The sequence below is a fragment of the Linderina pennispora genome (genome assembly GCF_002104995.1).
Source record: "Linderina pennispora strain ATCC 12442 chromosome Unknown DL89scaffold_10, whole genome shotgun sequence".
Taxonomy (NCBI): Eukaryota; Fungi; Kickxellomycota; class Kickxellomycetes; order Kickxellales; family Kickxellaceae; genus Linderina; species Linderina pennispora.
Window position 1 is genome coordinate 719,629 of NW_024468258.1, and position 19,575 is coordinate 739,203.

Sequence of the window (19,575 nt, forward strand, 5' to 3'; positions counted from 1 at the left end):
GACAAGCAAGGAAGCACCATTTTGGACATCCCTTTTGTTTCTTTCCTTTTCTACCCAGTCCCCATTCCCTCCATCTCTTTTCTCAAAGATACTCCTGCACTAGTCTACAATGGCCGCCGTTTCGAAGCCCGCTAGCCAGAACATTGCCGTGACCCTGCTCACCGCGTACCTCACCACCCTCGCCGCCCACCCCCTGGTCACCAAGGCGTGCACGACTGCGACCCTGAACTTTTTGCAGGAGGAGATTGCGCAGCGCACCTCGGGTGTGCGTGCGGCTGAGAAGGCCTCGGAGAAGCGCGCTGCGATCGAGGGACGCCCTGTGAGCAAGAGCCTGATCGAGCACATCGTCAACAAGCGTGTGCTCCAGTTTTCGCTCTACGGCCTGTTCATCAGCGGTCCGCTGAACCACTTCCTGTACGAGATCCTGAACAAGGTCTTCGCTAACCGCCCCAAGAACAAGCTCAACACCCTGCTCACCATCCTGGCCCAGAACCTGATTATCTCGCCGATTCTGAACTCGGTGTTCCTGGCTGCCAACACCATCATTGCTGGCGAGCGCAACATCGAGAACGTCATCAACGTCGTGCGCACGCGCCTGCTGGGCATGATGAAGGTTTCGTGGGTTGTGTTCCCCTGCGTCCAGCTCTTCGCAGCCAAGTTCCTGCCCCCTCTTGTCTGGGTGCCCTTCTTCAACTCGGTTGCCTTCACTTTCGGCACCTACTTCAACACCCAAGGCAAGATCCGTGCCCTCCAGGCTGCCAAGCGCGCCGAGGAGGACGAGAAGCGCGATTAAATTGGCCCTGGGCATTGAAGGGGATAAGGCGGCACTCACTCGCCAGGATCGACAAGAGAAAAAGAGCGATGTTCCCAGTATTTTCCCGCTGCTGTCCACCATGCGCTTTGGCTCATGTCGGTTTCTGGTATAAGATAAGGGTTCTGCAGCGCATGATTCGTTGCAGGGCTGCCTGGGACTGGGCTGTGACTGTCATTTTGCTCAATCCTTCGTTATTTCAAACTTTTGCCGTTCCAAATGTAAAATTAGTGAAGCATCTACATCGTTTACTCGAGTGGCATCACCAGTCTCCAAAGACACCTCGCTATCTGAGATCTACATGCCTGGTCGGTGCGGGGACCTAGGTACGAGCATTCTGTGGCGATTTTGACAAAGAGACATCAGCCGCCGCCAACTGATCGTATATTCCGGCATACGAGTGCGGGTCTGCCGACTGCTTTCTGGTCAGCACTTTCCTGGCTGGTGCTGGTACTTGTTTCACCGGCCGATCAGAATCCACCGGCTTGCTATTGTCGGAGCTGGTAAACACCTCGTTCCCGTCTTCCGAAGGTATAGGGATGATGTTGGTGAATGGAGCCTCAGGCGTCGGGACATTGCTCTTTATCTCAGGAATATCCTGGTTGAGCCGATGAAGGTTGTCGCGCATCCAGTCCTTCCAGCGCCTGAGCGGGATGGGCTCCAGCGCCAGCCGCTCTTCCTCGGTAATAAATGTAGTCCGATCAGCCTCTGGCCCGCACATGCGTGTCTTGCCCCATGAAAAGTCGTCAAACCGCCAGAATGCATACAGGGGCATAACAAAATTCCATATCGGGATAGCCAATATATAGATGAGCATCCAGTATATGTAGACAACGCGCTGGGTGGTTATCAGAATCATGATACCCTGCAGCAGGAACGTTAGTGCCATCAGCATCAGTGGTAGCGCGACTGGGTGGCCCAGGCATTCGGCGATGATCAGGTAGTAGAGGAACACCACTGATGATGGAAGAACCACGTTTCCCAGCAGGTCCATCAGCACCAGAAACTGCATTGAGCAGCAGAAAGTGCCGCACAGGTCTGTGACCAGAATCAGCTCTAGCAGATTGTGGATGGTTGAGTTAATCCACCGGCGGCGCTGCGAGATCAGGACTGAGAACTTGTCCGGCACTGTGGTACGGCAGATCGCACGCGGCACATACATCATCTTGCGCTTCGGGAACGCGCGCAGCAGCACTGTTGTCAGGTAGCGGTCCTCACCCAGCAATAGCAGATTTTTTTGGTGCAGGGTGTGGGTGTCCGTACTGCTGTATGCACAGAGTACTTCTGGTGACACTAGCAGTGGCACAACGGAGCCTGCAGCGGCCTTGCGGCTAAAGATGCGGTACATTGAGCAGCATCCTGGCAGACAGGTCACGCCGCCCCACAGGGATTCAAACGCCTTGCTGAGGTGGTGTGAGATGTAGTACTCGTAGACCTGGATCCGCGTCACCCACGATGCCGTCTTGTTGGCGATCCTGGTCTCACCGCACAGCCCCATGATCCCTGCATCGCGCTCCATGGCAGCCACAAGACGGGCAATGCACTCGACGTCAATCTGCGTGTCAGCGTCAACCATCATTAGGTACTCGAACTGGTCTGGATTCAAACGTGCTAGCTGCGACGCATACCGACAAAGCTCAAACTCGAGCGGTGTCAGATGGTTGTTCATCAACACGTTCTTGAGCCACTGCAGGATGATCAGCTGCGAGTCGCGCTTGCCGCGGTTCCCGGCTTTGGGCGAATCGGTGCGGCGCTCGAGTTTTGTGCCGACCTTCAGCACCAGTATGCACGGAGTGCTGGCACCATTGGCGCTCTTGTATACACCAGGAATGACCTCGGCGGCATTGAACTCGCGAGGGCCTTCGCCGATAGCAATATACGGCAGCGGGCGTGTGGGCTTTTCAGTCGGAATTTTTGTGATCAGGCCGCGCAAGATCTCTGACGTGGTGCGATGGTCTCCAGCGCACGACACTTCACCGTCGGCGACGATAAATGCCAGCTTGCGGTTGTTGGCATAGTTAGTCTGCGCAATGGAGTCTAGAGTGCGTCGCAGTGTCTCCTCGTCCTCGTTGTAGCAGGTGATGGTGATCAAGACATGCGGGACACGCGTGTGCGAGCTCTTTGTGAAGTGCCTGGCGACCTTGGTCAGCTGTAGCGAGAACGCCCAGTCGAACACGACAGCGCATATGAGCTTTATCAGAATGATTGCGTTGAGGATGACAGTGACCGAAATCATAATCGCCGATGATATCACGCACCCGATCGTACTACCCTCGATGCGGCCCAGACGGAACTGCGTGTCCAGACATGGAATCAGCCCCTGGAGCTCGGCGCTACGAGACAAAAAGATAGATGCATCGGTACCGATGATCCGGTGCAGGGGTTCAGTCAGGTCTGGACCAAAGTACTCATAGTAGGTGTGGTTAGACCGGTTCATCTCGATGTTGGCAAAGTATGTCTTGAGCGAGTAGACAAACTCGTTGTAGACGAACAGCTTCTCAGAGTTGTTGCCTTGCAGGATATCTTCCCACTGGTACACAACCCACTTGTCTGTCTGCAGACGCTTCAGCCTCTCGAGGACGGACTCAGCTGCCGTGCACAGAGGGTTGTTGCCAAACAGGCTTATACAGTGCGTCTCGGATTCGCCTGGCGGCCAGTTGTGACAGTGCTTTGCCTCGTCATGGAACGGAGCAAACTGGCTGCTGGCGTCATGACCAACTGCCTCGTGCGCCAGGTGCAGATGCTGCATGTCGTCCTTGTCGGAGACGTCATAGATACGCCCGCGGACCACAGTCCATTTCTCAGTTGAATTCATGGAATGGTTCTCTGACAGCATCTGCAACGAGATCTGCTCGACCGGATGACAGAACAGGAAGGAGAGACCGAACGAGAACAAGGCCGTGACGAAGGTGATGAACAGGATCAGGAAGCATAGCGCGATTTTCTCGCGCCACGCCTGCCGCTTCTCGGGCGTTTCCTTGCGCAGCAGCTTGTTCAGCACAAAATTGGGCATCCAGAATGTCAGGATGCGTGCAAACATGCGCCAGTACGGGCCGAACCAAGCACTGTCATGGTAGCGGTTATATGGATCGTGTGCTATCAGCGGCTGGGTGTTGGGCGTGGCGATCTTGCGCCATCTATGTGTACCGGTGCTTGTTGGGCGAGAGGTTTTCAGAAGCTCTACGCCTGTAGGCTTTGGAGGCTGGCTGCTAGGTCCCACTGAGGAAGGAATGTTGCTGGCTGGCTGATCTGCATCGCCAGAAACTCTGGGTGTCGATGCAACGTCAGCAGGCATGCATAGCTTATCCGTCTGTCGCGACTCACGCCTCAGCGCTTGTCCGGTACGGTAGTCGAGGAACTTCAGCGAGGCGCGGGAGATGCTGTCTTTGATTTTGTCAGATAGGCTCCTGTCGCCACAACCCTGTGGACTGCTTTGTCGCGACCACCCTTCTCTGGCAGCAGCTGGCTCATGTTTTTCGCTGAGCCCATGCGGTTGCCTGTCTGTGATCGGTGTGTGCAGGGCACTTGCAGTGGGCACTTGCAGCTGTGGTGGCAATTGGGTACTGTGTCTCGACGCATCCTGCAGGTGGTTGCTAGGGCGGCTAAATGATGCTGGGCAGGCCGGCATACTAGGCTTCTTAAGACTGTTTGCAAACGCATGCTGCTGAGGTGTGTGCTCGATGCTATGGAGGTGGCTAGCTGCCTGCTGCGCTGGAGACATTCGTTCGCCGGTACTGCCAATAGGCGTATATAGTGGCGACATGCGAGCAGAGTCGACCACCTGGATCCCAGGCGTAGGCACTGGGGTACTGGTTCTAGACTGAGGACAAGCTGACTCAGGGGATGCTGGAGGTGGTACAGAATGCAACGGACTCGTTTGGATCTGGGCGTCACAATACGCGGCGAAATGCTGGTCCCCGTAGTCGATTGGTGTGTTGAGCGCCGACGTGACACCCGGCTGTCCGTAGGACTGCTCGTTGGCTACATGTGCTACCGACAGATGGTCTGGGCTGCCCCCGGGGCGATGAGCCAGCTCGGGTACGCGGACAGATTTCCGTGAGCTATTTTGAGCGAGGGGATATGCCGGCTTTGGCACTGGAGCCCGACTATGAACTGAAGGGTGGTGATCACCATGACGAACATCATGCATGGACTGTTGGTCTGACTGATGATCGTGTTGTTGCTGTTGTCTCTGTTGTTGCTGTTGCTGTTGCTGTTGCTGTTGCTGTTGCTGTTGCTGTTGCTGTTGCTGAATTACCAGCGACCGCATGCTCTGACGTAGATTGGATCTCACTTCGTGGCTACTTGTCGGTGGCCGTGCCAGGTTGTTCCTACTGCCGCTAACAGACATCTGACGGATAGGTATCAGGGGCTGTTCAGACGAGACCGAACAGACAGTCGCAAGCGGCCTGGATATCGGTATCTGCACATATGGTGCATGAGAGCTGCTGGGTTGAACACCGGTAGTTGATGCAGCAGATGCATGGTGCGGGCTGGGGTTTATGCGCTCAAGGACACCGACAGTGCTCCTCTGCTCTGACGGCGGCTGAACATTTGTCTGCTGCTGGAATCTCATATGTGGTGTCCTTTGAAGCGGATGCAGCGTTAACCTGGGCAAGCTTCGGTAGCGCGATTTGCGCCTCAGCGGCTGTGGTGCAATGGTGCAGTGCTGGACTGACGGAATTTGCGATGCAATAGCAGTACTCTGCCTAGGCGGTGAAGCTGGCTTCTGCACCTTTGGAACCAGACTGCCACTGGCAACACTATTACCAGCCACTGTAGCCACTGCTGCTGGCACCTGGTCCAGGTGAGAGCCTACTGAAGGCAAAAGTTGCGGAGCAGGGGTATTGCGCACTGTAACCGTCCCTCTACGTTTGGATGATGGATCTGGCTGCTGCAGCTTCGGGACCACGATGTTGAGACCATTCGTGCTGCCGGCCAGCAAGGATACTGCGGCCGGTGCCCGATTCTGGTTAGACAGTATTGAAGGCGGCGGCCGCCTCGGAACCTCGGTGAGAATTGAGCTATTGCGCACAGGCGGCGCTGCGCGCTGTGACGCAGAAACATCTATTGCCGAAAGCTGCGGGCGCTGAGGCATAGGCGTTTCCTGATGCACTGCTGGGGCTTTGGAGACATCCGGCTTATGTACTGGCGGCGGTCTGTGGACAGTGGCTTGGATTCGGGCTCCCGTATATTTCGCCGAAGCCACCTCAGCCTGTGGCCGGGCTGGCGTGCCTGTTTCCACTGCTGGATGCTCTGCTGCTTCGCTCAGCACTGGCAGTAGTGGCTGGTTGCCGACAGTCTTTTGTCGTGGCGGAATCCTCAGTGACCTCAGAGGCACCGCTGTTCTATGCATGGGGGCTAGTGGTGGCTGGGCGGTCGGGTACATGGCAACCGCGTGCTTGACGGACTGGGTGCTGGACTGGGTAGCTGGCAGCCATCCAGATAGTGGCGCCTTCGTGCTGGGTGCTCCCTGGGTGCTGATTGTGGACTGTGAGGTGGGCCGGAGCTTCGGCATGTAGTGGCCGTCAGGGAGGCTTGGGGTGCAGATTACAACTTCTTTGTTTTCAAGCACATCAGCAACCTCGTAGTAGCCGGCATCGCGGGCCAGGTCTGCCGCGGTCTTTCCCTGCTTGTACTCAGTGAGGATCCGGATTGAAGCATGCTCCAAGAGCTCTCGGCAGATGGCGATGCGGCCAGTAAAGGCAGCGTACATGAGCGATGTCCATCCTGACTACACAAATAGGGTTGGTTTAGTGGCTTGCTGAAGGCACAGCGACATGCGTGTACTGGTATAGTACCTACCTTGTCTTGGACGTTGACGTGTGCTCGCCTGGCCAGAAGCAGCACGACTACTCGTCTCCGGCCGCGGAACGATGCCAGCATCAGCGGCGTCTTGCCGGTGTCGTCACGGGCCTCGTGTGCTAGTTTGTCGTGACTCAGAAGCACTTCAAGAATATCTATGTGGCCGTGGTATGCGGCGAGATGCACTGGAGCCACACCCTCCTTGTTGCGACAGGTTGGTGACACGCCTGACCTCAATAGTGTCGAGGTACATTCTCTGTAGCCACTGGCTGTCGCGTGATGCAACGCAGTATCGCCCCGGGCATCTAAACGCTTTCAAACAAAGAAAAAGCGAGTATTAGGCTGAATGTTCTGCTGCACTTTTTAGTGCCACTATCAGGCATCTCCAATGTTTCCTACCCTGGCATTCAAGCGCTGCTTTGTCGTTCTGGCAGATCCAGCCAACGATGCTGGTGGAGTTGTAGCGACACGCAATAATCAGCGGTGTGATCTGGTTTGACGCCCGTACGTTGGCGGTTGTTTGCTCACTCAGAGAGCGTAGCTGCGAGAGAAATGTCCCCAGATCGTTCCTCATACATGCGCGCAGCAGTGTTCGCCTGCTTTCGGGGCTTCTGCGCACAGAGGTGACCAGGGTTGCTTGGTTGATTTGCGATTTCGAATATGTGCTGCGGATTTCGCTGTCCTTGGCAGACAGCTGCGCTGGCATTGTTCTGGTACCGCTAATGTGCCGAGCACTCGTCGATCTGTGTGGGTTGTTGGTGTCTGGCTGCGATGACGACGCATACCGGCCTGCATTTTTACTTGATTTCGACATACCACAGTGGGAATCGCAGTTTGCGCAAAAAATAGATTTGGGTTGGCAATCGACGTGGGTGTCAAGGTGGATGTAAAAATAGGTGCAAATGTGGTCAAACAAGGGGGTGTCAGAAATCGACAAGTCGTGCAAGGATATGAAAAGCGGCAAGGTGAAGGATGGGAGAGGGAGGGAGGGACCTGTAGCATATCTGTTTGGAACGTTGCAGGTTTGCAGTCCGGCCCAGGAACCCAGTGTTTGAGCTTTGGATGTGCGGGGGAATATGTCAGATATCAAGCCAGTATGGCTGAGATCCTGTGTGTGGAGAGACCGAATCGAATAGTAGCAGATGCACATTTTCGGCATTGAAAATGTTGCGTGGTGGGATGTCAACAGACAAGTGTATGAGGTGTCATGGATGCTGGGGCTTGAGCACGTAAGCAAGTACGAAATGGCCGTTCCGTGACAAAGCCGGATAGGATGCGGAGGTGAAGTGATTGAGGAGTGGAGAGCACGGCGGCTCGGGGAGAGATGTGTCAGCATGTAGATGTGCTGGCCGATCATGACGTGAACGACGAAATTAGGGTGGCAGCGACTATTGCTGCTCCCCTTCATGGTTCACATTGAGATGATGGCGCAGTTGCCTTGCCTGTGGCATCACACCGCTTTCATTTCAGCGTCGAAAACACCAGGGGGATACGCAGCAATTTATTTCAGCGACTCGCACCAGTCACCGTCACAGGCGAGCGCTCTTCTCAGGATGGTCGAATGAGAGTAGAAAACAGCGCTCAGCCAGTGAGAGCCCTAAAAGATTTCTTGTTGGGACAGCCTTTGAAGCCGGCCCACAGCATGCCGCCAAAACTTTCTAAATTTAGCACAGGCACTATTGGACCAAATCAGGCTTCTTCCAACGGCTGGTCGCTTTATTTTTTAAAAGCCTGTCGGGCTGCTTCGTCTTCCTCTTCTCCTTCAGCAATTCCTGGACTTTTTTTTTCTTCTCTACCTCTGTTCGTTTCTTGGTATTTCCAATTGGCTTTTTCTCCCCGAAGGAATAGTACCGGACCGCTTTCTTTTCCTCTTCCTATTACACACCTCCACAGACATAAGCGTCGGTTGTTGCGGGCAGGCCTTTTTAAGCGAGCGCTTCATTTTTGCATAAAGCGACGCAACAGCAAGCTTCGTTTCTGACCTTCTTCTTCCCTGCAAACCGGGCTCCACCGCTTTTTTCCTTTCACGCCTGTGCACCCGTTTCCATTCTTTTTCTCGGCTGGGCTGCGAAATAACTAGAGTCTACGCGCTTCTACACGGGGGAAAACAACGACCCAGACTCGGCATTCGTTTATAGACACAACACAAGGGCCATGTACAAGTTCGGCTACTACGACCAGATCTGCCACACGGTGCAGATGGCAGCGTGCCCGCTGCTGGGGGCAAACCAGATTGGGTTTGAGCCCAGTTGCTACGCGCGTAACATTGAGGTGAGCAGCGCGCTCATCTTCCAGGCGGCGTCGCTTATTATCGACATCATTGCGCTGTTCATGACAGTGATTATGATCTTCCATGTGCGCTCCAAGTACACGGCGGTCGGGCGCAAGGAGATGGTGCTGTTCTTCTACCTGTACTTCCTGATGACGGTGCTGGACTTTATCACGATCTCGGGCATCATTCCGATTGCGTCTCCAGTGTATCCGGTAAGTACCCGAGAGGCGGTTTTGTTTTTTGTTTTTTGGGATGAGTCTGCTCTCTCTTGGGAGGTGGGGGGATGTCTATCTGGCTCGCCCTCCCTCCCTCCTTTTTTGAGTTCTTACTGCAGGCTGTGGTCGTTTTGATTGAGATACACACACCACACTGCTGTCAGACGGTCTTCTCGTTGTTTGTCGATCCTCTGGTTTTCGTTGGTGTGCTCTTTTTTTCTCTTTGGGTGTGGGTCTATCATTCTCGGTCGGTGCTTTTATTGCCTACTACCCGCTCTTTTGTTTCCTCTTGGTCTATTCATTCCTTTGTCTCCCCTTTTTCGGGAGGGGATGGGAGGGGAGAGAATAATGAGGAGACATGCGTGTGGGATGGTTGGCAGTGGTGAGAGTGCGCACGGCCAATACGAGAAAGCCGCCCCAACAGAGCACACGGCACACACAAGGCTGCTTCGAATTTGTGTTTGATTCATGGCCTTGGAGTGGGTTTGTCGTAGCATTCTCTTTGTGGTTGTCACAAAGGCACACAATGAGGGAAGGTCTGACCTCCTGGGAGGGGTCTGGGCAAGGCAGCCCAGCGGATGCATCTGCCCTCTGCCGTGTGCGTGTGCGTGTGGAGAGCGAGGGGCTCTCGGGGAAAAGGGAGGCTGGGGAGTGGTGGTGGGAATATCGCGGGCTGGCCTCTGACGCAAGGCGCACAATGGAGACTAGAGGGGAAAGACTATGGACATTCTCTGGGACGAAAACAAAAACACTTACTAATTTTTTTTTTTTCGCTTATTTGGCGTATTGGATGTAGTACTTTGTGGCGGGGTATCTTGGACTGACGAGCGCGATGTGCTGGTGCCTGATGCTGAACGGGTTCATTGGGTTCCAGTGGGCTGAGGACGGAACGGCGGTGTCGCTGTGGTCGTTCCGGCTGACGTCGCTGGTGATTTTCGGAGTGATGTACTTTATCTCGATTGCGACGTTCAAGGGCATTGCGTCGTTTACGCCGGCGCACCCGATCGGGCTGTTCATCGTGCACTTTATCTTCAACCCGTTCTGCCTGTTCGTGTACGTGATTCTGCAGATTATCCTGGTGGTGAACACGCTGGACGAGTACTGGCCGCTGGGAAACATCTGCTTTGCGGTGGTGTTCTTTATCATCGGGCAGTGCATCCAGATATTCCTGAGCAACAAGATCTGCGATGCGATCAAGCACTACGTGGACGGAGTGTTCTTTGGCACGATCTGTACGCTGCTGTCGGTGATGATGATTTACAAGTACTGGGACTCGATCACCAAGGAGGACCTGGAGTTCAGCGTTGGCGGCAAGGGCAATGTGTGGGAGGTCAAGGAGCTGCTGAACGAGGACGACGAGTTTGCGCCGTATGCTGGGCAGGCGGCCAACACTGTGGGGCCGGCTGGAGTGTCGTTTGCCAACACCAACTCGCAGTACAACACAAATTCGCAGTACGGCGGGTACGGACAGCAGGGCGGACAGCAGCAGTACCAGCAGCAGGCGTATCCTCCGTACTAAAGCAAAGTAGGCCGGTTACTTAGTATTATCTCCTTCCTTAAATAGGCACCCTTTTCTTGCATTCCTTCTATATATCTCTGTAAACCCACGCGGAATCTCTTGTCGCGCCTCTACATGGCCACTGCATTCCCGAGCATGTGCCTGCCTTGGCAGGGGCCCGGTACGAGGGGTGGAGCTTAGAGGCGACCGTAAACAGGCAGATGTAGCAGAATCTACGCGTAGTACAAGACAGCGGGTATTTTCGAGAGCGGGCAGAATAGTACTAGGCAGTAGTCTGCAACGTAGGACACTGGTGAGGGATGGGGGAGCCATAGTTGGCTGGCGCTGGGTTTGGAAGTCAAGGAGCGAGGATGGCATGGGGAGGATAGAAAAGGCAAAAATAAAAAATCACTTTTTTGGATGACTCGCACAGACTCAAAGACAAAGGGCAGTGGCAGATCAGGGGCGGGACATCTCGACAGCGTGGATTTTGCGCCGGCAGCGTACGTCGACCGGCTGTTCGGCTCGGAGGCGTCGCTGGAAGGCGTAGACATCGCAGTCGCCAATGTGCGACACCGGCATGCAACCACCACGCAAGACATCCGGCACCTCCTTCGGCAGCAGTCGGCACAGGGCCGGCCGCCCGACGTAGCAGCGACCACAGCGGGCATCGCATTGCTGTACGAGCGGATCTCAGCCATGAAGGCCAAGGCGCGCGAGTCCGAGCGCACGGTCCAGGACATCACGCAGGATATCCGCGCGCTGGACTTTGCAAAGCGCAACCTGACGGCGGCCATGACCACAATGAAGCGGCTGCAGATGCTGGTGGCCTCGGTGGAGCATCTGCGGGTGCTGGCCAAGCAGCAGAGGTACAAGGAGGCGGCGCAGGCGGTCCTGGCGGTCAACGGGCTGCGCGAGGCGCTGGCTGGGTATGAGCGTGTGGCGAGAGTTGCGCAGCTGGGCGATGCGGCGATGGCTCTGCAGATGCAGCTGGAGGCAGAGGTGTGCGGGGTGGTGGAGAAGGGGTTTGACATGCAGGGCGTGCTGGTGGGCGATGCGCAGGAGATGCACGATGCGTGCGTGTGCGCGGATGCGCTGGGCGCGGGCGGGCGGATCAGTGAGTTCTACAGCGCAGTGCAGATGCGGGCGTATGCGGCGCTGTTCATGGTTCAGGATGACGTGGCGCAGCTGGAGCATGTGGCCAGGCGGTATGCGTGGCTGCGGCGGATTCTGCGCAACTACGGCGACGCACACGCCGGGGTGTTTCCGGCGGCGTGGCGGGTGGACGAGCACGTGACGCGAGCCTTTGCCACAGCCACGCGCGACCAGCTGGCGGAGATCATGGCCACGCATGCACCGCTGGAGGTAGGGCATCTGCTGCAAGCGCTGGGCGACACGCTGGCGTTTGAGGCGCAGTGCGATAAGCGGTTCAACGAGCCCTCGGAGACGTTTGTGGGGGCAATCTCGTGTGCCTTCGAGCCGTACATGTCGGTGTACATTGAGAGCGAGTCGGCCAAATACGCGGCACTGGTGCGACGCGTGCAGGGCGAGCCGCTGGCGGCCGACGACGACGCAGCGCTGAGTGTGTTGGCGTCGAGCACAGACATTCTGTACCAGTACCGCGAGTCGCTGCGGCAGTGCGCGGCGCTGACGACCGGAGCGGCGATGCTGGATCTGGCGCGCGTGTTCGACAAGTACCTGGGGGAGTATGCGCGCGACGTTCTGGAGCAGCGGCTGCCGCGGATTTCGGCGGACTCGGCACTGGCAGACCTGGGCCACGCCTGTCTGATCATCAACACGGCTGATTACTGCGCGTCGGCGGCTGCGCAGCTGGAGCAGAAGCTGGTAGAGCGGATTTCCGAGCCCCTGCGACCGCAGGTGTCGTTCAGCAAGAGCCGCGAGGCATTGCTAGGTGCTGCCAATGCAGGGGTGCGGGCGCTGGTGGATGGCGCCGAGGCCATGTGCGAGCCAGGGCTGGCGCAGCTGTCGCAGGTGTCGTGGGGCAGCGTGCGGGCAGTGGGCGACCAGTCGTCGCACGTGCTTCTGGTGGCATCAGCCCTGGAGGCAGCCGCGCAGGCATCGCAGCGGGCGCTCAGCAGCATGCGGTACTTTCGGACGTTCTGCGACAAGCTGGCCGCGCGCATTACGCAGCGGTACCTGGCGGCAATCCATAGCGCCCGGGTGGTGTCGGAGGAGGGCGCCGAGCAGCTCCTGCTGGATGCCCAGGCGCTGAAGGCTGCGCTGGCCGCTATGCCTGGGAAAAGCCCGCCGCCGGCGTATGCCAAGATCGTGGCCACAGGCATGGGCCGTATTGAGGCGCTGCTGAAGGCCATTCTGGCGCCGCCCGATCCGCCCGATGCGCTGGTCGATAGGTTCCTGCTGCTGTATGCCAGTGCGCCCAGAGATGTGTTCCAGCAGATCCTGGGGTTGAAAGGCATCCGCCCGGCTGACCAGCCGATGTACTTCCGGACGCTGAGCAGGCGCTTGGTGGTGGACAAGGAGAAGCCAAAGCCCAACGAGCCAGCCCCGAAGGAGCCAACCCCGAAGGAGCCAGCCCCGAAGGAACCAGCAGTCAGGCAGAGCCCCGATCCGCTGGGAATCACCGGTATGCCGGCCGGTATGTCGGCAAGCAGCAGCCCAAGCGAGCCCGACGACGACACATCCAACTCTCCGGTGCTCGCGTCGCTGGCCGCCAACGCAACAGCCACACGCACCAAAATCAACAACAACCTGCGCAAGCTGATGAGCAACATGCGCCGCACATAGGGGCGTTTGTCCAAAAGGGTCTTTTATGTCTAAAATACAAGGGTGGTGGTTTTGTTGTCAGTTCATCGGCGACATGCTGGAGCCCGGCGAAGACGCAGGCGTCGGCGACACCTCGACAGCATGCTCAGCACTGGCGCCAGCCAGGCGCGACTGGGCCTCGCGGGAATAAAACTCCAGCACCCACTGCACAATCTCGGCGACCTCGGCGCGGCCCACGTCCACGCGGTCCAGCCATGCGTCATCGGCCACGGCATTGACCCGGTTGGCCAGCGACACGGCGGCACAGGCAATGGCGCGCGGCGCATGCACCACGCACACGGGCAGCCGGAGGCAGTCGCCGATGAAGCTCCACGCCATCTGGCTCACGCGCCTCCCGAGCCTCAGCTCCTCGGCCAGCGCCGCAAGCTGCACGTGCGGATGCCCCACCACCATGTCAAAGCACAGGGCCTGCAGCAGGCTGATTTCGGTGCGCAGAATGACCGCCCGCCATTTGTCGAATTCGGCCGTGCCCGGCGCCGCCGTGCGCAGGCCCTTGGACGCGTAGTGGACGATGATTGGAATGAAGTCGTCCAGCTTGCGCAGCGTCTCCTCAGACTTGCACGCGAAGAACAGGCATGTCGCTGCGATGTTGTAGTGGTGGTAGTCGCGCAGCGAGTGCCGCATGAAGAACCGGTGCAGGAACACGCACGCCGTCGCTGAGGTTACCTGCGGGAGCTTCAGCTTGCGCGCTGCCGAGTATATCAGCGTGCAGGCCTTTGCGCGGTCCAGCTCCTCCCGCTCCACCGTCCACCCGCTGCCCACCGACGGGGTGCGTCCCAGGTCCTCGCGCGTGAACTGCCAATCCGTCGCTTCCTGACTCTGCATTTGTAGGCCCGCGTTTTTATTCCCTCCCCTTGGTTTGTCGTGGTTAACAAGCCCTTCTTTTTTTGGTCAAACTACTAACGTGCAGCGTCTAGAACAAGGTCCAAGAAAACGCAGCGCACGCCGAATTAAATGAACGCTAAACCAGCCAAAAAAAAGAGTGTGAAATGCAGCAGCAGTGAAATAAAAAAATTTTCCCTTTTAAAAAAAAAAACTCTGGACAGCCCTTTGAACTATGCTGTGGCCTGCAGCTTTAGCTCAGCATACATCGCCCGCCTGTCAATACACAAACACCGCAAACACCACTGCCACGCACCTCAGCGACTCGCTGGCAAAGGTCTCCTGCACAACGCAGTCCGACTCCTTATCCCACAGCGCGCTCGACCCCATGCGCGCGCCCTGCCCGGTGTTCTGGAAGATGCTGACATTGCTGACGAATTTGTACCGCTCCATCCCGGACTCCTTGCTCAGCCGCGTGTTGATCTGCTCGCCCACCGTCTTTGTCAGCTCCGCCATGTCCTCGGCCTCGTACTTTTTGTCGCCTAGCTCTGCCCGCAGAACCTCCGCAATCACCGGCTTGGCTGTCGCTGCGCGGAACTTGTACATGTAGTCGGGCCGCACGAGCGTGCTGCTGGATTGAAATGCCGCCATGTGTATACGAAAATGTGTTTATCGCTGCTGAACCTGTTCCTTTCCCTCGTCCTCTCTCCCTTCCACCAGGATCCTCAAAAAAAAAAAAAAAAAAAAAAAACTAGGCTGTGTATGTGCATCCAGACACACTATGGTTCATGAAAACGAAATAAAGAAAACTCCGTGTATTGCTCTAGCACTCGATAAGAGCATAGGTCGGCGCCCGCAGCTTCTTGTCGCCCTCCAGACCAACAAGCTTGATCACAAAGGCATTCAGAATGACGTTGCCCTGCAGCTTCGCAACCAGGTCCTCAGCGCCCTTGCAGCTGCCGCCGGTCGCCAGCAGGTCATCGACAATAACCACGTTCTGGCCCTTCTTGATCGAGTCGGCCTGCATGTCGAACACATCCGGCCCGTACTCCTTCACGTACGTCGCGCTGACCACGTTGCCCGGCAGCTTGCCCTGCTTGCGCACAGGCACAAACGGCACATTCAGCTTCAGCGCAATCAGCGGGCCGAACAGGAACCCGCGCGCATCCAATCCGACAATCACGTCCGCGCGCTTGTCCAGCGACCGGATCCGCTCCACAAAGTGCTCCACCAGGCACTCCACCGCTGCCGGATGGTGGAAAATGGGGAAGATGTCCCGGAACAGAATGCCCTTCTCTGGGAAATCCGGGTACTCGGCAACAAGCGCCTTGACCTGCTCAATCGTAAACGACATTGTATAGTGAAAAATGGTTGGAAAAAAAGTACTATTCTGCAGAGCAAAAGGGCGATTGCGCCCAGGCCGATGTGCTCGCCCTCTATTTATACCCACCGCCTGCACCGGCTGTCCATGCACGAGCGACAGCCGGCTGGACGGAGATTTTCGCTCACCAAATCCCACCCTGTGAAAAAAAATTTTCACACTTGGTCCCCAATCGCTGAACCCAGAATCACACCCGCCACGCCCAGTCCGCTGCACCAAAGCGCCTGGTACCGCCCACACGGCACTTCTGTTACCTTGGAGGGGATTTAGCCCCTTGGGGCTGCTGCATTTAAAAGCATTTACGACACATACAGAAAAAAAAAAAGAGGGGTGGCTACAAAATAAAGCAGAAAAATAGTTCAGATGTCAAAGTCGATCAGGCCCTCCAGCTCCTTCTCCAGCGCATCCACGCCGACCTGCCAGTCAAGCAGCGGCTGGTTCTGCTGCAGCGCGCCTGTCACAGTCGAGTCTGCAAGCAGCTGGCTCACATCAAGATCCGTCAGCCCGGTGCCCGAGGGCGGGTTCGACGGCAGGCTCAGTGCCATCGCCAGACTGTCCTGCGAGCCCGAAAGAAGCTTGTCCAGCTGAGGTCTGCTGTTACCAGCAGCGGCTGCTGGCTTGCCCACGGCAGTGTCACCGCTCAGCCGGCTGCTGGCAGCGTTGCCCGCCTTGGTGCTGCCATACGTGCTCTTCCGGCTGCCCGTCGTCCCCGCCAGACCCGGCGGCGGGCGCGCAACCGGAGGACGGCCCTGCGGCGCAACCCCAGCTGCTTCCTTTGGCGCGTCGGCGCTGCCCAGCACGCTGCTGTCGTCATGCATAATTGTAATGGTCGACGATGAGCCGTGGTCGATCTCGCGGGTGCCGCTAGCCGCCCTGCTGGTGCCAATCAAAGTGCGGCCGCCGCGGGCGTTGCTTGTCGCAAGAGGCACCGGCGCCGCAGTACCAGTTGCGGGAGCATTGCTGAGGCCCAGGAGAGCGTCATCGCCAAACAGCCCGCCGAATCCGGCATCGCCGTCAAGCGACGAGTACGGATCGCCGTCGCCGCCCGGATTGGCACTGGCAATCGACTCCAGCAGCGCCGAAAAGTCATTGTCCATCGGCAGGTCCACAAGCTCGCTCAGTGGGGTAGCAGTGAGGCTCATCGCCCCTGCCTGGTGCGACGCATTGCCACCGGCTGCCGCTGACACGCCGGCAGCAAGCGAGCTGCTGGCCACCCCCGACACAAGGGCCGCTGACACCTCATCCAGCGTTCCAAGTCCCATGTCCACCAGCGCCTGCCCGACAAAATCGGCCGCCGCGCTGCTGCCAATCATGTCGGCTGCCGCTGCGGTGCCTGCATCCGCCCCACTCAGCATGTTGGAAAGCTGCGCCAGCGACCACTGCGGGGGCGGGTCAGACAGGAACCGCGAGATGTCGTCCATCTGCTGCTGCTGCTGCTGCTGCTGCCGCGAGCATAGCTCAGGGGCAATTGACAGCGGCGCTCCCACACCAGCCGTGCCCTGAGGCGGCTTCAGGCTGTAGATCGACTCGGGCAGAGGCAGCCCCAGGAAGTCTGACGAAAGGACGTCGGTGTGCACAACCTGCTCATTGCCGTTGCCGCCGGCACCCCTGGCCTTGGAGCCGCGGGGACGCCCGCGCACATTGCGGCGAGCAGGAGTCACCATGGGCGAAATGTTGGTCTCGCTCTGCGCCAGACGTGGTGCAACGCTGGCCAAGTCCCTGCGCTTGCCTACGCTGCCCTGGCGGTGGAACCGGGTAGCCTCTGAGACATCCGAAATTGACATGGTGACCTCGCTGCTGGTATCACGCCCCGTGGGGACCTTGCTGTTGCGCCCCGCTGCACGCTTGCCGCGCATGCGTTGCACAATTGGCTCATCCTCCGTCTCAGACCCATCATCGGGCACGCCGGCCAGAAGAGTCGCAAGTCTGTGCGACTGCGGCGACATGATGTTGCCCTCGCTGCCCAGCCCAACCTGGTGCTCTGGCGTCGTCTCCCTGCCAAGCATCGCTGCTCTGTGGTTCATGCCGTCCTCGCACCGCGGGCAGAAGAACTCGTCAGGAAGATTCTCCTCGTCAATGCCCACGCACTCAATGTGCAGCCAGAGACTGCAGTGGTCGCACTGCACCATAGGCAGGTCATCGCGGGCGCCCACAGGCCGGTCATGGCGCGGTCCACACACACAGTGGATGATGTGCTGCTCATTCTCGTCGGCCGAATAAAGCAGCGCCTCGAGCCGCGACGAGCAGTGCTGCTCGTGAGAGGCGAGCTTCGAGTGATACTTGTACTGCTTGCCACAGTACTTGCACTCGGAGATAGGCCGGGGCGCCTTGGCCGCCGCTGCACCGCTGTTGTCATGGGAAGACGACGACTTTGCTGCCGTGCGTTTGGATGCAGGGCGTCCGCGCCCGCTCGTGGTCTTTTGCTCAGACACCGCCGCTTCAAACGCCGCCTGCGCCTTACGGACCGTGCGAGCCATATCCGAGAACCGGGACTCAGTGCGCTCGACCTGCTCGCGGTGGAGCTGGTCCAACCCGTTTCTTTGTAGGCTAAAAATCCCGCGAGGGTCACCGATGACCGGGCAGCGCGGCCCCAGTACGGGGTCATAGTCGAGCAGGCCTCCAATCTCTGCCGCGACCGACGAGTCAAAGTTGAGGGCACGCTTTGCTGAGCGCTTGGACGACGCACGCTGGTAGGCTGACGCCAGGATGCCAGAGAAGGCTGTGCCAGGGACCCGTGGCCCAGTGCTCGGAGGGGTTGGGTGCATAGACTCACCGGTGCTACACGCAACACCCTTGAACAGCTCGTAGGCAGGCGACGAGCTCCGGAAGCCAGCGCGATCCAGGGGCGAGATCGCAATTGGCGACGACTCCACAGGCGAGACCGGCAGCGACATATGACCGTCGTTGCCCACCTGACCCGTGGCAGTAGAGGAGGCGGTCTCGGCAGTAGAGGAGGCGGTCTCGGCAGTAGACGGCTGGGATGAGGTTGCATTGCTTGCACGGTGCAGTCCAGAGAAATCAAGCGGCTTCAGGTTACGCTTGGGCAGACGCCGAAGCCGCACGTTGTTGCTGGTATGGCTCCCTGCCCTTATCACAATGTTACTGCCGTTGTTGTTGTCGGCGACAACATGGACTATCCGTGAGCGCAGCGTGCCACCAGCCTGTGGGTAGTTGTCGCTGCTGAAGCTGCCGAGCGGCGGAGGCAGTGCATATTTTGGCTGCTGCTGCTGCTGCTGCTGCTTCCGTTGAGCTTGCTGCTGTGCGCTGCGCAGAAAAGAGATATCGACTTTTTGAGCAACTCGGCGAGGGTTGGCAGGCATCCGCTTGGAACCTCTGGGAGATTTGCCGGCAAGTGCCATGGTGCGCCGATACTTGTTCTGGGACATTTGCTGCGCGGCCATGCCCAAAAGTGCTGGCTTTTGTTTTCTCGAGCCTGCGCCACCATGGACGGCTGCGGCGGCGGCAGCGTCAAGGTCAAACGACGGCGGGATGTTCTCTGCATTCTCCAGTGACCGCTTGTGAGACAGTGCAGCGCCGTGGCCAAGCACGATGTCGCCACTGTTGAACCCGCTTGAGAGGCTCTCGGCTCCACCACCTCCGCAGCTGCTCATATCGCTGGCCATCACAGCGTTGGCCCTGTTTGCAAGGGCCGCAAGTTCCCTGGCCATGCTTTTTCCAGAGATGAAAATATAGCCGTTGCGGGTTTACCTAGCAGACTAGAGTCAGGGCTTTGTTTTGGTCAGTTTCGATGAAAATATGCGAATGAGAAAGTGCTATGAAAAGATTGGGTGGTGTGAAGGAGAAATGCAACAAGAGAGGAAAAGAAGAGCCCCAAGGCGCAATAATAGTAAAAAAAGTTGAGGCTCTACAGACAAAAAATTGTGACGAGCTGTGTTACAAAAAAAGCGCTGAGCCACCCGCGCGTGTCATTACAAAGGATGGCCGAGTGGCCTAACATCTTCCCCA

General features: G+C 57.8%; 9 protein-coding genes across 9 annotated transcripts; 3 read left to right on the forward strand and 6 right to left on the reverse strand.

Moving 5' to 3' along the window:
* The first annotated feature begins 104 nt into the window (after positions 1 to 104).
* DL89DRAFT_268909 (uncharacterized protein) lies at positions 105 to 823 on the forward strand. The gene has a single exon (XM_040888077.1). It carries the CDS (start codon positions 110 to 112, stop codon positions 791 to 793), a length of 684 nt encoding a protein of 227 aa, XP_040742206.1. The 5' UTR covers positions 105 to 109; the 3' UTR covers positions 794 to 823.
* Positions 824 to 1,406: 583 nt separating this feature from the next.
* DL89DRAFT_217484 (fungal chitin synthase) lies at positions 1,407 to 2,894 on the reverse strand (the record flags this gene model as incomplete). Its single annotated transcript, XM_040884333.1, has 1 exon — positions 1,407 to 2,894. A coding segment is annotated over one exon (1,488 nt), but the record flags the coding sequence as incomplete, so codon positions are not given.
* A 3,931-nt stretch (positions 2,895 to 6,825) lies between these two features.
* Positions 6,826 to 7,405, reverse strand: DL89DRAFT_33045 (uncharacterized protein). The gene has a single exon (XM_040891555.1). The coding sequence runs from the start codon at positions 7,320 to 7,322 to the stop codon at positions 6,954 to 6,956; it is 369 nt and encodes a 122-aa protein (XP_040742208.1). The 5' UTR covers positions 7,323 to 7,405; the 3' UTR covers positions 6,826 to 6,953.
* Positions 7,406 to 8,770: 1,365 nt separating this feature from the next.
* Positions 8,771 to 10,622, forward strand: DL89DRAFT_225227 (uncharacterized protein; the record flags this gene model as incomplete). The annotated part of the gene is made up of 2 exons (XM_040884738.1): positions 8,771 to 9,100; positions 9,900 to 10,622. 2 exons carry the CDS (start codon positions 8,771 to 8,773, stop codon positions 10,620 to 10,622), a joined length of 1,053 nt encoding a protein of 350 aa, XP_040742209.1.
* Positions 10,623 to 11,075: 453 nt separating this feature from the next.
* Positions 11,076 to 13,061, forward strand: DL89DRAFT_204848 (uncharacterized protein; the record flags this gene model as incomplete). The annotated part of the gene is made up of 1 exon (XM_040884058.1): positions 11,076 to 13,061. A coding segment is annotated over one exon (1,986 nt), but the record flags the coding sequence as incomplete, so codon positions are not given.
* Positions 13,062 to 13,592: 531 nt separating this feature from the next.
* On the reverse strand, positions 13,593 to 14,213 carry DL89DRAFT_216099 (cyclin-like protein; the record flags this gene model as incomplete). Its single annotated transcript, XM_040884305.1, has 1 exon — positions 13,593 to 14,213. A coding segment is annotated over one exon (621 nt), but the record flags the coding sequence as incomplete, so codon positions are not given.
* A 294-nt stretch (positions 14,214 to 14,507) lies between these two features.
* On the reverse strand, positions 14,508 to 14,879 carry DL89DRAFT_225074 (Tctex-1; the record flags this gene model as incomplete). Its single annotated transcript, XM_040884728.1, has 1 exon — positions 14,508 to 14,879. One exon carries the CDS (start codon positions 14,877 to 14,879, stop codon positions 14,508 to 14,510), a length of 372 nt encoding a protein of 123 aa, XP_040742212.1.
* A 172-nt stretch (positions 14,880 to 15,051) lies between these two features.
* On the reverse strand, positions 15,052 to 15,582 carry DL89DRAFT_294289 (adenine phosphoribosyltransferase; the record flags this gene model as incomplete). The annotated part of the gene is made up of 1 exon (XM_040890498.1): positions 15,052 to 15,582. The coding sequence occupies one exon, from the start codon at positions 15,580 to 15,582 to the stop codon at positions 15,052 to 15,054; it is 531 nt and encodes a 176-aa protein (XP_040742213.1).
* Positions 15,583 to 15,968: 386 nt separating this feature from the next.
* Positions 15,969 to 19,277, reverse strand: DL89DRAFT_258963 (uncharacterized protein; the record flags this gene model as incomplete). The annotated part of the gene is made up of 1 exon (XM_040885644.1): positions 15,969 to 19,277. One exon carries the CDS (start codon positions 19,275 to 19,277, stop codon positions 15,969 to 15,971), a length of 3,309 nt encoding a protein of 1,102 aa, XP_040742214.1.
* Between the last annotated feature and the right edge of the window lie 298 nt (positions 19,278 to 19,575).